Source organism: Misgurnus anguillicaudatus, chromosome 24 (assembly GCF_027580225.2).
Source record: "Misgurnus anguillicaudatus chromosome 24, ASM2758022v2, whole genome shotgun sequence".
Taxonomy (NCBI): Eukaryota; Metazoa; Chordata; class Actinopteri; order Cypriniformes; family Cobitidae; genus Misgurnus; species Misgurnus anguillicaudatus.
Window position 1 is genome coordinate 14349949 of NC_073360.2, and position 12502 is coordinate 14362450.

Here is a 12502-nt window from a genome sequence, read left to right on the forward strand (position 1 = left end):
GATCCAGTGTAAATCTTTTGTGCCCAGGTGTAAATCTCAAGTTTAAATTTTAGCAGTTAACTAGTGCATTCCTCAACAAAGATAATAGCGGCAATAACAGATCTATATGCAATGTAGTTACCCAATTTACGCTTGTAAAGCGACGAAGCAGTTGCACTGACGCGTGCACGCAATGTATCCATGTCCACGCGCATCTTTGCGTTCCTCCGCGCGCGCAAATGCATCGAAAAGAGGACGCCACGCGAATGAGTAATTATGAAAACATGACGAGAAGTAAGTTTCTAAATAATAATGATAATCTTATTTTGACTCGATCAGTATTGGTATCTGTAGATGTACATCAGAAATGTGTTGTGCAAAGCAGGGAAAGGGAAGTAGAAAGGAGAGATGATGAGTTTAATGGAGGTAAGACAAACTACATCCTCACACTGTCCGGTCTCAAACATTAGAGGGAAAAATTTAGGAAAACCTTTTGTCAAGTCTATAGGATTGCATTGTTGCTGAGAAAATCAACAGATGTATGTGTTATACTGTTCTGTATTTTCAGATATGAAATTAATATTTAGTTTACTAATAACTAGGGCACTAACTTACATAACAGTTAGCAGTAACTGTGACTAAGATTATTTAGTATAGCAGTCATAAAAAGTCTGGTTTCTTAAAATATTCTTGTAAAAATAAGTTATTAATCATTGCTATCATTGTATAATGTAGAAAATATTTCTCTGCTGTCATTATTACCAAACATTTTATGCCATGTATGCCTCCAAACATGTTAATAATGTTAGGTATGATGAAGATTATACTTAAATCTTTTTAAATATATTTATCTTTTGCAGTACCTGTTGCACTGTAGAATAGTGGGTTAAGCAAAGGACATTGTATAGAAGTGTTGCACACTTCTTGCACACAGCATGCTTTCAAAAAAAGTCAGCAAAAAAGGGGGGCCTGTGCCCCAGTAGAGCTTTATGTCTATCGACAGAGAAATGAAGAAAGCTTATGTTTCATCACAAAAATGTTGTCATGTTTTGTCAGGATTGTTGCATGCATTTTTCCATGGCATTATCACGGATCTCTGCATTTTCTGTGGCCGTACCACGGACTTTCTTTTCGGTTTCATTGTCACGGATTGGTTACTCAACTGTTTTGTCCTTTTTTCTTACCATTGTCGCTTCAGTTTAGTTTAGTTTAGATTTAAATTAAAAGACATTCTTACCCAAACCCAACTCTAACCCTAACCCAGGCAACAATGGTTTAAAAATCTGAAAATATAAAATAATAAATCAGAAAAAAAATGTATAAACCAATACTTAAAGTGACATCCTAACGCAAACACCAAATCTAACCCTAAACCGAAGCGACAATGGTTTGAAAATAGGACAAAGCAGATAAATAACCAATCCTTGTAGGGATGTCCCGATCCGATCACGTGATCGGAAATCGGCCCCGATCACGTGGTATCAGACTCAATCGGAATCGGACGTTACCTCCCGATCAGGACTCGGATACATATGCAGGGTTTAAAATCCATCAAGGTCTCGCTCTGCTCCGCGCCAGTGTTCGCGCTGCGCTCTGGTACGTGTGAACTGACGAAAAGAGAATAGGCTTGTTCGACTTCATGCGGCGCCACAAGAACCGGCAGCCAGATGGCGTCAAAGTTCCGCGAGAGCAATTTAAAAGCAAACTCCTCCGTATGATTTCGCGGATCACTCTCGCGGTAGTTTGACGTCACCCAGCTGTCGTGTTGCGGCGCCGCATGAAGTCGAACAAGCCTATTGACGTGCTTTTATTCATAGGCTTCACACTTGTGCGTGCAAGGAACCCACAACAAAACCGGGTTTTTACCGCCCATTTAAACGACGCGTTGATCGTTTTTGTCATCATGTGCTCAGACGCAGCTCCGCGTCACTCAGAACCTCAAGAACGCGCATTCACGCAGGATCATTTGACATTACTGTAGAGATGAGAGATAGAGAGAGAGAGAGGTAAGAATGGTGCCCACGTCGAAAAAACTTAAAAGAAACAAAGTATTAAAGTATGTATAGCCATGTCACTCATCTCATTACAATATGTTAACTAGATAACTGGATACAACTGATTGTATAGTTTAATAAAATAATGTATTTTGATTATACAGATTAATTACGACCTAACTATAGGTATTTTATAACTAACTGCTGACCAGCTTATGGAATCTCTATGGCTAATTTATAAGATATATTGCTGAATCAGTATGTTGTTTTTCTTGTTAATTGAGTCTCTTATGCCTAGAATTAGTCAAGGAGGTTGATTCTTATAACTTCCTTCAAAGTTTGATCAATTGTGGATAATGACATGTGCAACAAATGCATATAAGGTGTCAGACTCATAGATTTGCATAATTTAAAGTTCAGGTTTTAAAGTTTGGGTCAACCTGTAGCAAAGCTTTAAAACTGAAACTTATAAAATCCTATCAGAGGTCCAAAATGTCATTGAAACACACCAGTGGCTTTGCTGTCGTCAGGGTTAAACATGTTACCCCTCGAACCCTCCCTCCGAACAGAGCCTCCCCACAAAACAAATCACAATTTAACCCCTGTACATATATACATTATTTTTTTAACACATCTGTAGTTATGCGCTGGCACAGAGTTAGACTCTTTTGACTCCACACAGAAACAGCAACGCGTGCGGCATGACATAAGGAACATCCTGGTTTTGTTTTTTTCGCTCTTCTTTGTTCTTTTTTTATATATTATAGAAGTATCGGATCGGGACTCGGTATCGGCAGATACTCAAAATCAAATGACTCGGACTAAATCCTTGTATATTGCAGGTTGCATATTTAAGTATTTATATATTTTAGATGTTTTCATGTACATATACTGTATCCCCATCAGTGTTGGGTGTAACTAGTTACTAAGTGATTAGTTACTGTAATTGAATTACTTTTCCCTTGAAAAAGTAAAGTAAGGGATTAATCTTATTTTTCTTGTAATCTAATTACTGTTACTTCTGATGTAACTAAATACTGTGTATGGACTCTAAATCAATCATGTATACTATATTAGAATAGTGGATTTAACATGGTTTAAGTTTACAATTCTCACTATTAACTGGTTGATTATTCACATTAATATTAATGAGATGCTGGCTGTTTATTAAAACTTAATAGCACATATTAATGCCTAATTCTGCAAAACCTTATTCTACTTCCTTACCCTCCCCATTTCTACCAATACTTAAAATTAACAACTTCTTTAGTATTAATAAGCAGTAGTTGGAGTATATTGAGGCAAAAGTAGTAAATAGGGAGAATTGGAATAATTGATGTACTTTTATATATAATTTCTTCGAGCCATTTCAAGCCTATCCTTGTATCATGTACTGCATAGAATTTAGAAAGTAATTAGTAATCAGTAATTAAATACTTTTTGGAGAGAGTAATTTGTAAAGTAATCTAATTGCATGATTGAAGATGTAATTAGTAACTAGTAATTAATTACATTTTATGAGTAACTTACCCAACACTGATCCCCATATATCCACATATTGTGCATACATTTACAATATATATGTACATATATTTCCATCTAATTTTACATATATGTAAAATGTGTTCCACAACATATCGAACACAAACCTACATATATTTCATGTATATATTTCCATATAGTTGTAAATGTATTTGAAATATATTCTACAATATAGTAAACATACATTGGGACACTATCTGTACATATATTGTTAATACATGTTCCCATATGCACATATATTTCACACATTTTCCATCTAATTTTACATATATTTAAAATGTATTCCACAATATATCGAACACATATCCTCATATATTTCATGTATATTTCCGTATAATTTTACATATATTTAAAATGTATTCTACCATATAGTAATCATACATGTGACACTATATCTATACATATATTGTTAATACATTTTCACATATAAATCAAATACTATATTGTGGATATTTATAAATATAATATTGCATATATTTTTAAATATATAAACACATATATTATATTTATGTACAATATATTGAAAGCGGCAATAATTTGTATATTTTGCAATACACTGTAAAAAATTGCTGTAATTATGCAGCTGGTTGCCAGTAACTTACTGTAGAAGATAAAGACTGTTGAACAGTAGGATAAAACACAAGGGAAAAAAATGTTTCATGTTCATTTAACTTTGAACAAACTATTGCCAGTAAATAACATAAATGTAAAATCTACAGTAAATTACTGGCAGCTAGGTGCCATTAATACCCGGTAATACTGTAATTTCTACAGAATTTTTTTTACAGTGTATACTGCAATATATTACACATATATAGACTATATGTACCATCAATATATTATTCAATGTATTGCCAGTATAAAATATATTGGAAAATGGAAAGTAAAATAATATATTGCAATATAGTACAATATATTTCAAGTAATATATTGGTAAATATATTTTCCTTTCGTAAGGGCATACTCCACATAAAGAAAGGAAAGAACAACAAAGAACCAATATTAACTATAACAAAATAAATCATCAAAACAAATAAAGAGAATGGTTACCCGCAGGGCTGAGGTTCCCAACCAGGCCCGGGGTGGGTAATCGGGAGAACAGGGAGAATTCCCGGTGGGCCGTTAACTTTTGTGCTGCGGTCGAGATTTTTTTTTAACTTTTGTCATGTTAGTGAGTCTATCTTCTCTTAAATAACCCTACACACGTTTCGCATTGACACTGCAGCGCGCAGCCTCTGCATGGGTTGTACCATGTGAGGGAGTTTTCCCCTCCCCTCCCATAGAGTTGGTTCAGTCCATAGCACGTCCAAGAAAACTTTTCTCCGGTAGGCTGGGCCTACGCGTCTGAGAGGATGAGGGCGTAAAAAACAGGTTGAAGAAAAAATCCATTGGAGGATGATGCTGCCAAATGTGCCAAACTGTCAGATTTATTTTCAAGAGGACAACAACAGGTAACTTAAAGAGAAATAAGCATATTAATGATTAGCATTAGCAACGTAATTATTTGGCTAATACCGTTGTCAAACTATTAACAAGCCAACATTTTTTTAGTTAAAATATCAGCCTTTTGTGTATACATGGCGATTCATAGACTTTGCAAATACACTAGTCAACAATTGAAGTGGATTAAAACCTTTTCTAAAAGTTGTCTTAAAACCAATACCCAATACCCGTTTTTGTCTTAGGACATCTTTGATGAACATTTTTGATTCACTTCAAATGTTGACTAGTATTTTATGCAAGCAGCTTCTGAGCAGCAGATAAGCCAGTTCCCCACTGAAAATGAGGAGGCCATGAGAAAGCAATATGAATTAAAGTTATTTAACACTCAGGTTGTGTTCATATAACACCTTTTGTGTTCCCAGTTAAAAATTACCAGCCGAAAAAAAGCTTATAAATCACTTTCACGCTCCTCCCTAAGTTCCACCTCGAGGAGGTCCCAAGAGCACCCCAATGACCAAACAAGCGAGAGATAAGTATAATAAAATGTAAACTTTATTTCAATTATTTAAAATGTAAAGGGAAGGGGGATAGGGAAGGGAAATCTAAAATGTGAACTCTTCTCTCCCTCAGGGGGAGCTGGGGGGTCAGAGGATGATGGAAAGGGGGTCCAACTGGCAATGACAGGGGACGACAGGGAAAGGACCGGACGGAGCTCCTTCGTCCACGGCCCACCTCCTGTGTTGCAGTTATCCTGTGGCGTGCCTCCGTCCTCCTGAGGGCAAATCAAACACAATGTAAGTATCAGGGAAGGGCGAGACCGACTACCTGCTCAAATCCTCCTTATTTCCGTATGGCCAGACTCCCGTGTTCCAGGATCTTTGTGGGGCCAATCTGACTGTAGCTTGGCGGCGGGTAAGTGTTACTCTCCTACAGGTGTTTTCTCTGAGTCTGTGTATCGGAAAAAGGTAGGTTTAGCTTTAGCTCGATTCCAGATAAGTATTTCTCTCCTTCAGGTTGGTCTCTGGGCTTTCGGGTCGAAATGCGGTAGGTATAGCTGTAGCTTAATTTAAGGTAAGTATCTCTCTCCTACAGGTTTTGCTATGATTTCGGTCTTATTGGCTGCTTTGTCTTTGTTTTTCTATGTGTTGTGTTTTTGTTTTGACAGCTCCACACGTGCGCGTCTTCCACCGGGTGATATCATTACCTCTGACTTCTCTCACCTGCGACCCGCACCTGATTCTCATTATTGTCCAATCCGGTTTGATTTAAATTCCCCTCGTTTCCTTTGTTCTTTGCAAGTTCGTCTTTGTGTGTTCCTGCCCGCTAGCTCTGTCTAGTTCTTGTCGAGTCTAGTTCTGATTGTGTCTTAGTTCTTTCAAGTTTATTTTCACCGTGCTCTCTGCTGCCTTTGCCTCGTTAGATTTCCTGCCCAGCTGTCAGTCTTCCCGATTGGTGTGGCATCTGTCAAGTCGGATACTCCCGGTCAGAGGACACTCTTAGCGATTATCTACTCCGTTCGCTGTCCAGCCGCAGTGCGCTCAATAGCGCGTAATTCTGCTGAAGACGCTGACAGCCGCAGTGCGCTCTTGCGCGTAATTCTGCTCGGCTCCCTGACTACCGCCGTGCGCTGTCCAGCGCTCGCTCTGCTGAAGATTCTGACCTCTCTCTCTCACCCTTCAGGATTCCCTCTCTGTGCCCTGTGAGGAATTCAGCAAGTTATTGTCAAGTGGATGTCCTACAGTGTTTCCCACTTTGAGACTTTTGCACTTACACATACACATACACACTATACATGAAGACATTGACTGTTATTGATTATACATACCCACTGATTGTTCTTCATTAAAAAACCCTCTGCTCTGGGATTCCCGTGTTGTGTAGTTCCTAACAGGACGAACTTGCCAGAATGGATCCCGCGGAGGTTGAGGACTTATCTGCCCGTTTGTCGGATCTTTCCTCACGTTTGGACCAGCTCAGTGCCGATGCCACCCAACTCAGCCTGCCATCACAGACGGAGCCTTATGTTTCAGCCCCACCTCCATACGATGGTAATCCTACCTCCTGTCGGGCTTTTCTCACTCAATGTTCTTTGGTTTTTGCCCTCCAGCCCCGCCGCTATTTCTCAGAGATCACCCGGGTTGCGTTTGTGATCACCCTTCTGATTGGCAAGGCGCGCGAGTGGGCTACGGCCGTGTGGGATGCCCGCGATCCTTGCTGTCGGTCGTTTCATGAGTTTCGTGAGGAGATGGAGAAGCTCTTCGACCGTTCGGTGCGTGGGGACGCCGCTGCGGCTCGGTTGGCACATCTGGTTCAGGGAAGACACACTATCACCGAGTACGCCATTGAGTTTAAGACCCTAGCGGCTACCTGCCAATGGAATGAAGCGGCTCTCCGAGCGCAGTTTGTCGAGGGGCTGTCAGATGAGCTCCAGGACGAGATCGCTGTCCATGATCTTCCTCCCTCACTTGATGCCATCATTGACCTCGCTCTTCGGATCGAAGCCCGGAGATTGCTTCGCGATCAGCGACGCTCCATTCGCCAGCGAGCGTTTTCGGACAAGACCACCACTTCCCCCTCTTCATCATCTTTACCCTCTGCCGTGCCTGAGTCCATGCAGCTGGGGCGCATGCGCCTGCCACAGAGAGAGAGAGAGAGACGCTTGCAGAAGGCCCTGTGTTTGTATTGCGGGAGATCCGGACATTTTGCTAAGACCTGCCCGTTAAAGGGCCGCTGCCCATCTGTGAATACGGGAGTCCTGGTGGGCGCCACTTCCTCTAAGCTTTCCTCTGTTTCCAGTACCCAACTCCCCGTCGTGTTGTCCTTCGCTGGGCGTGATCATCCGTCCACCGCCCTTCTCGACTCTGGCGCGGAGGGCAACTTCATTGATGAAGCGCTGGTTCGCGCCTGGAATGTCCCGGTTGTCCCTCTCCAATCCCCTTTGGATGTCTGGTCCCTTAAGGGGCAGCAGATGGCGCGGATTACACACTGCACTTCTCCTGTGAGTCTCTCTGTGTCTGGTAATCATCGTGAGGAGATTGTGTTGCATATCCTTCATGCTTCTCTATCTCCTATTATTTTGGGGCATGGATGGTTAGCGCAACACAACCCTCACGTTGATTGGCAGAATAGTATTATCTTGTCTTGGTCTCAGTCTTGTCATGTGTCATGTCTTGGTTCTGCTGTTTCTGGTTCTGTTCTTTCTCTTCCTCAGGTTCCGGCGGTCGATTTGACCGGGGTCCCGGCGGAGTATGCGGATATCGCTCAGGTGTTTAGTAAAGCCCGGGCCACCTCCCTTCCTCCTCACCGGCCATATGATTGCGCTATTGATCTCCTCCCCGGCACTTCTCCGCCTAAAGGTAGACTTTATTCTTTGTCGAGTCCTGAGAGAGAGGCCATGGACCAGTATATTAATGATGCTCTGCGTGCCGGTCTCATCCGTCCCTCCACCTCGCCCGCAGGGGCGGGGTTTTTCTTTGTTGAAAAGAAGGACGGCTCCCTGCGTCCTTGTATTGACTATAGGGGATTAAATGACATTACTGTTAAGAATAGGTACCCCCTTCCTTTAATGTCTACTGCGTTTGAGCTTTTGCAGGGAGCGCAGGTCTTTACTAAACTAGATCTACGCAATGCCTATCATCTGGTGCGTATAAGAGAGGGAGATGAGTGGAAGACAGCATTTAATACCCCTACTGGACACTTTGAGTACTGCGTTCTGCCTTTCGGGCTTTGTAACGCTCCCTCAGTCTTCCAAACTCTGGTGAATGATGTGCTGAGAGACATGATTAACAAGTTTGTCTTTGTGTACATAGATGATATTCTCATCTTTTCCCCCTCTATGCAGGAACACACTCAGCATGTCCGCCGAGTCTTACGCCGGTTGTTAGAGAATAAGTTGTTTGTTAAGGCGGAGAAGTGCGAATTCCATCGTAAGTCGGTTTTGTTCTTGGGTTTTGTTGTTGCCCCAGGTGAGATCCGTCCCGACCCAGCCAAGATCAAAGCGGTTGCCGAATGGCCAGTCCCCGAGTCCCGTAAGGATTTATTAAGATTTCTGGGTTTCGCCAATTTTTACCGGCGATTTATCAGAAATTATGGTCAGGTTGCTCAGCCTCTTACTGCTCTCACTTCTACTAAGGAGAGGTTTGTCTGGAATTCTAGTGCTCAGGAGGCCTTTGATAATTTAAAGTCCCGGTTTATCTCTGCTCCTGTTCTCTCTATTCCAGATCCGGCTGCTCAATTTATTGTGGAGGTGGATGCTTCGGATGTCGGGGTAGGCGCCGTTTTGTCTCAGCGGTCTGCTAAGGATGGCAAGGTGCATCCCTGTGCCTTTTTCTCCCATCGGTTAAACCCAGCAGAGCGAAATTATGACATAGGTAATCGGGAGCTGCTGGCGGTCAGACTGGCTTTGGGTGAGTGGCGTCACTGGTTGGAGGGGACCTCGGAGCCCTTCCTGGTCTGGACGGATCATAAGAATCTCGAATACATCCGTTCAGCCAGGAGGTTATCTTCTCGTCAGGCTCGTTGGGCACTCTTCTTTGACAGATTTAACTTCACCCTCTCGTACCGGCCCGGTTCAAAGAATACCAAACCCGACGCTCTCTCTCGTTTGTTCGAAAGTCCCGGTTCTGATAGGGACGAAACCATCCTCCCTGAGGGGCGGGTGGTGGGTGCCCTGCGCTGGGGAATAGAACAACGGGTGAGACGGGCCGGCCGGGAGGGGGAAGTGCCAGAGGGGTGCCCAGCGGGTCGATTGTGGGTGCCGAATGCGCTTCGCTCCGAGGTCATCCGGTGGGGTCACGAGTCCAAGTTTGTTTGCCATCCGGGGGTTCGGAGAACGTTGGCTACCGTACGTCAGCGTTTCTGGTGGCCCTCTATGGGTCCCGATGTCAGACAGTTTGTGTTAGCCTGTCAGGTTTGTGCCCGCAATAAGGCCTCTCATCAAGCCCCTATTGGTCTGCTTAAACCGTTACCCATCCCCTCTCGTCCTTGGTCACATATCGCCATCGATTTTGTAACCAATTTGCCTAGTTCTAAGGGAAACACTGTTGTTTTGACCATTGTGGACCGCTTCTCCAAGGCGGTTCATTTTGTCCCTTTGCCCAAATTACCCACTGCCAAGGAAACTGCCCAGGTAATGATCGAACACGTCTTTCGCTTACATGGTCTGCCCACAGACGTTGTTTCAGATAGGGGTCCTCAGTTTATTTCTCGTTTCTGGCAGGAATTTTGTAGACAAATAGGCTCCACAGCTAGCTTGTCTTCAGGGTATCATCCTCAGACCAACGGGCAATGTGAACGGGCTAACCAAGATTTAGGTAGAGCTCTCCGCTGTCTGACATCGCAATATCCGAGCTCCTGGTGCCAACAGTTACCCTGGGTTGAATACGCCCATAATTCTCTCCCTGTTTCTTCCCTTAACATGTCCCCTTTTGAGGCGTCCATGGGGTTTCAGCCCCCTTTATTCCCGTCACAAGAACCTGATGCGGTGGTTCCGTCTGCTCTTGCTTTTGTCCGTCGTTGCAAACGCACCTGGAGAAAAGCTAGATTTACATTACGTCAGGTTTCCAGACGAACCAAAGCCGCGGCCGATCGTCACCGTCGAACCGCGCCCCGCTTTATCTGTGGGCAGAAGGTATGGCTTTCGACCAAGGATTTACCTCTCCGTGAGCCTTCTCGCAAGCTGGCTCCACGATTCCTTGGGCCATACAGCATTGTTAAGGTCATTAATCCCGTGACGGTCAGGCTCAGATTGCCTCCAGCACTCGGTCGGGTTCACCCAGTTTTTCATGTGTCTAAACTGAAGCCTGTGTATTTTTCCCACCTTAATCCTGTTCCCTCTGCCCCCACCCCTCCCACCCCTCAGCTTATAGATGGTGCCCCTGTGTATTCAGTGAAGTCTTTACTGGATGTGCGTCGCCGGGGTAGGGGATTTCAATATCTCGTAGACTGGGAAGGATATGGTCCGGAGGAGAGGTGTTGGGTACCGGCCCGGGACATTCTGGACCCTGGGCTGATAGAGGATCTCCGCCGGCGACGGGGTGAGCCTCCTCATGGACCGCCCGGTGGCGGTCGTGGGGGGGGAGTCCTGTTATGATTTCGGTCTTATTGGCTGCTTTGTCTTTGTTTTTCTATGTGTTGTGTTTTTGTTTTGACAGCTCCACACGTGCGCGTCTTCCACCGGGTGATATCATTACCTCTGACTTCTCTCACCTGCGACCCGCACCTGATTCTCATTATTGTCCAATCCGGTTTGATTTAAATTCCCCTCGTTTCCTTTGTTCTTTGCAAGTTCGTCTTTGTGTGTTCCTGCCCGCTAGCTCTGTCTAGTTCTTGTCGAGTCTAGTTCTGATTGTGTCTTAGTTCTTTCAAGTTTATTTTCACCGTGCTCTCTGCTGCCTTTGCCTCGTTAGATTTCCTGCCCAGCTGTCAGTCTTCCCGATTGGTGTGGCATCTGTCAAGTCGGATACTCCCGGTCAGAGGACACTCTTAGCGATTATCTACTCCGTTCGCTGTCCAGCCGCAGTGCGCTCAATAGCGCGTAATTCTGCTGAAGACGCTGACAGCCGCAGTGCGCTCTTGCGCGTAATTCTGCTCGGCTCCCTGACTACCGCCGTGCGCTGTCCAGCGCTCGCTCTGCTGAAGATTCTGACCTCTCTCTCTCTCCCTTCAGGATTCCCTCTCTGTGCCCTGTGAGGAATTCAGCAAGTTATTGTCAAGTGGATGTCCTACAGTGTTTCCCACTTTGAGACTTTTGCACTTACACATACACATACACACTATACATGAAGACATTGACTGTTATTGATTATACATACCCACTGATTGTTCTTCATTAAAAAACCCTCTGCTCTGGGATTCCCGTGTTGTGTAGTTCCTAATTGCGATTCATTTCGTGTGATTTTGGGGATTCCCGGGGAACGAGGAATACACTTTTTTAGAGTGTAGAGGAATATTTTTGTTCTCATCTTAATTGAAATATTATTTAACTTTTACCTTATTTGTTTAACCATGATATTAATAGAAACTATAGTAAGAGCTGAACTGTTGCTTTATTTATCCAATTTGAAAAAAGTGCTAATTTGGAATATCACTATGGAAAAAGGGGCCGGTCTTGGGCATAAAACTCCCATGCTGAAAAGTGGCCCCACTCCGGCCCTGCTCTTAACGGTAGAAGACAAAGTTTAGTTCAAGCAAAGCACACTTCCATACACACACACACACCAAGGTGAACTTAAACCACACTACAAAACACAAACATTTTTACACAGCACACGATGAAGAAGCACCACCACCATTGCAGAAATTCCTGTCACCCGTGGGAAAGAACAAATTCTAGGCACATTTAATGGATGGCTTAAACTACTTCTCATATGCATATTTTCACAACTCCTCCATAGTAGTGACCAGTAGTACAGTAGACACAATACAATTGCAGAGACAATAAAAATTTGGTTTTTTTTACACATACCGCTTCCCACTCTTACAATGTGTTATTCGGACCAATGGGCCACACACAAGGACGCGTTGCAAATACAAGTAGTCACGTG

The 12502-nt window shown here is 43.6% G+C and overlaps 1 protein-coding gene across 1 annotated transcript; it reads left to right on the forward strand.

Annotated features, from left to right (window-relative positions):
- Positions 1-6635: 6635 nt before the first annotated feature.
- LOC141361691 (uncharacterized) lies at positions 6636-11648 on the forward strand. Its single transcript, XM_073863343.1, has 3 exons — positions 6636-8314; positions 9179-11042; positions 11366-11648. The coding sequence occupies exons 1-3, from the start codon at positions 6865-6867 to the stop codon at positions 11646-11648; spliced, it is 3597 nt and encodes a 1198-aa protein (XP_073719444.1). The 5' UTR covers positions 6636-6864.
- Positions 11649-12502: the final 854 nt, after the last annotated feature.

What these genes read in the sequence shown, in the direction of transcription:
- LOC141361691 (XM_073863343.1), top strand. Translation starts at nt 6,865, where the DNA reads ATGGATCCCGCGGAGGTTGAGGACTTATCTGCCCGTTTGTCGGATCTT. An exon ending in CGGCACTTCTCCGCCTAAAG is followed by an intron (nt 8,315 to 9,178) that starts GTAGACTTTATT and finishes TCTCTATTCCAG; the next exon opens with ATCCGGCTGCTCAATTTATT. An exon ending in GGTCGTGGGGGGGGAGTCCT is followed by an intron (nt 11,043 to 11,365) that starts GTTATGATTTCG and finishes TTGCCTCGTTAG; the next exon opens with ATTTCCTGCCCAGCTGTCAG.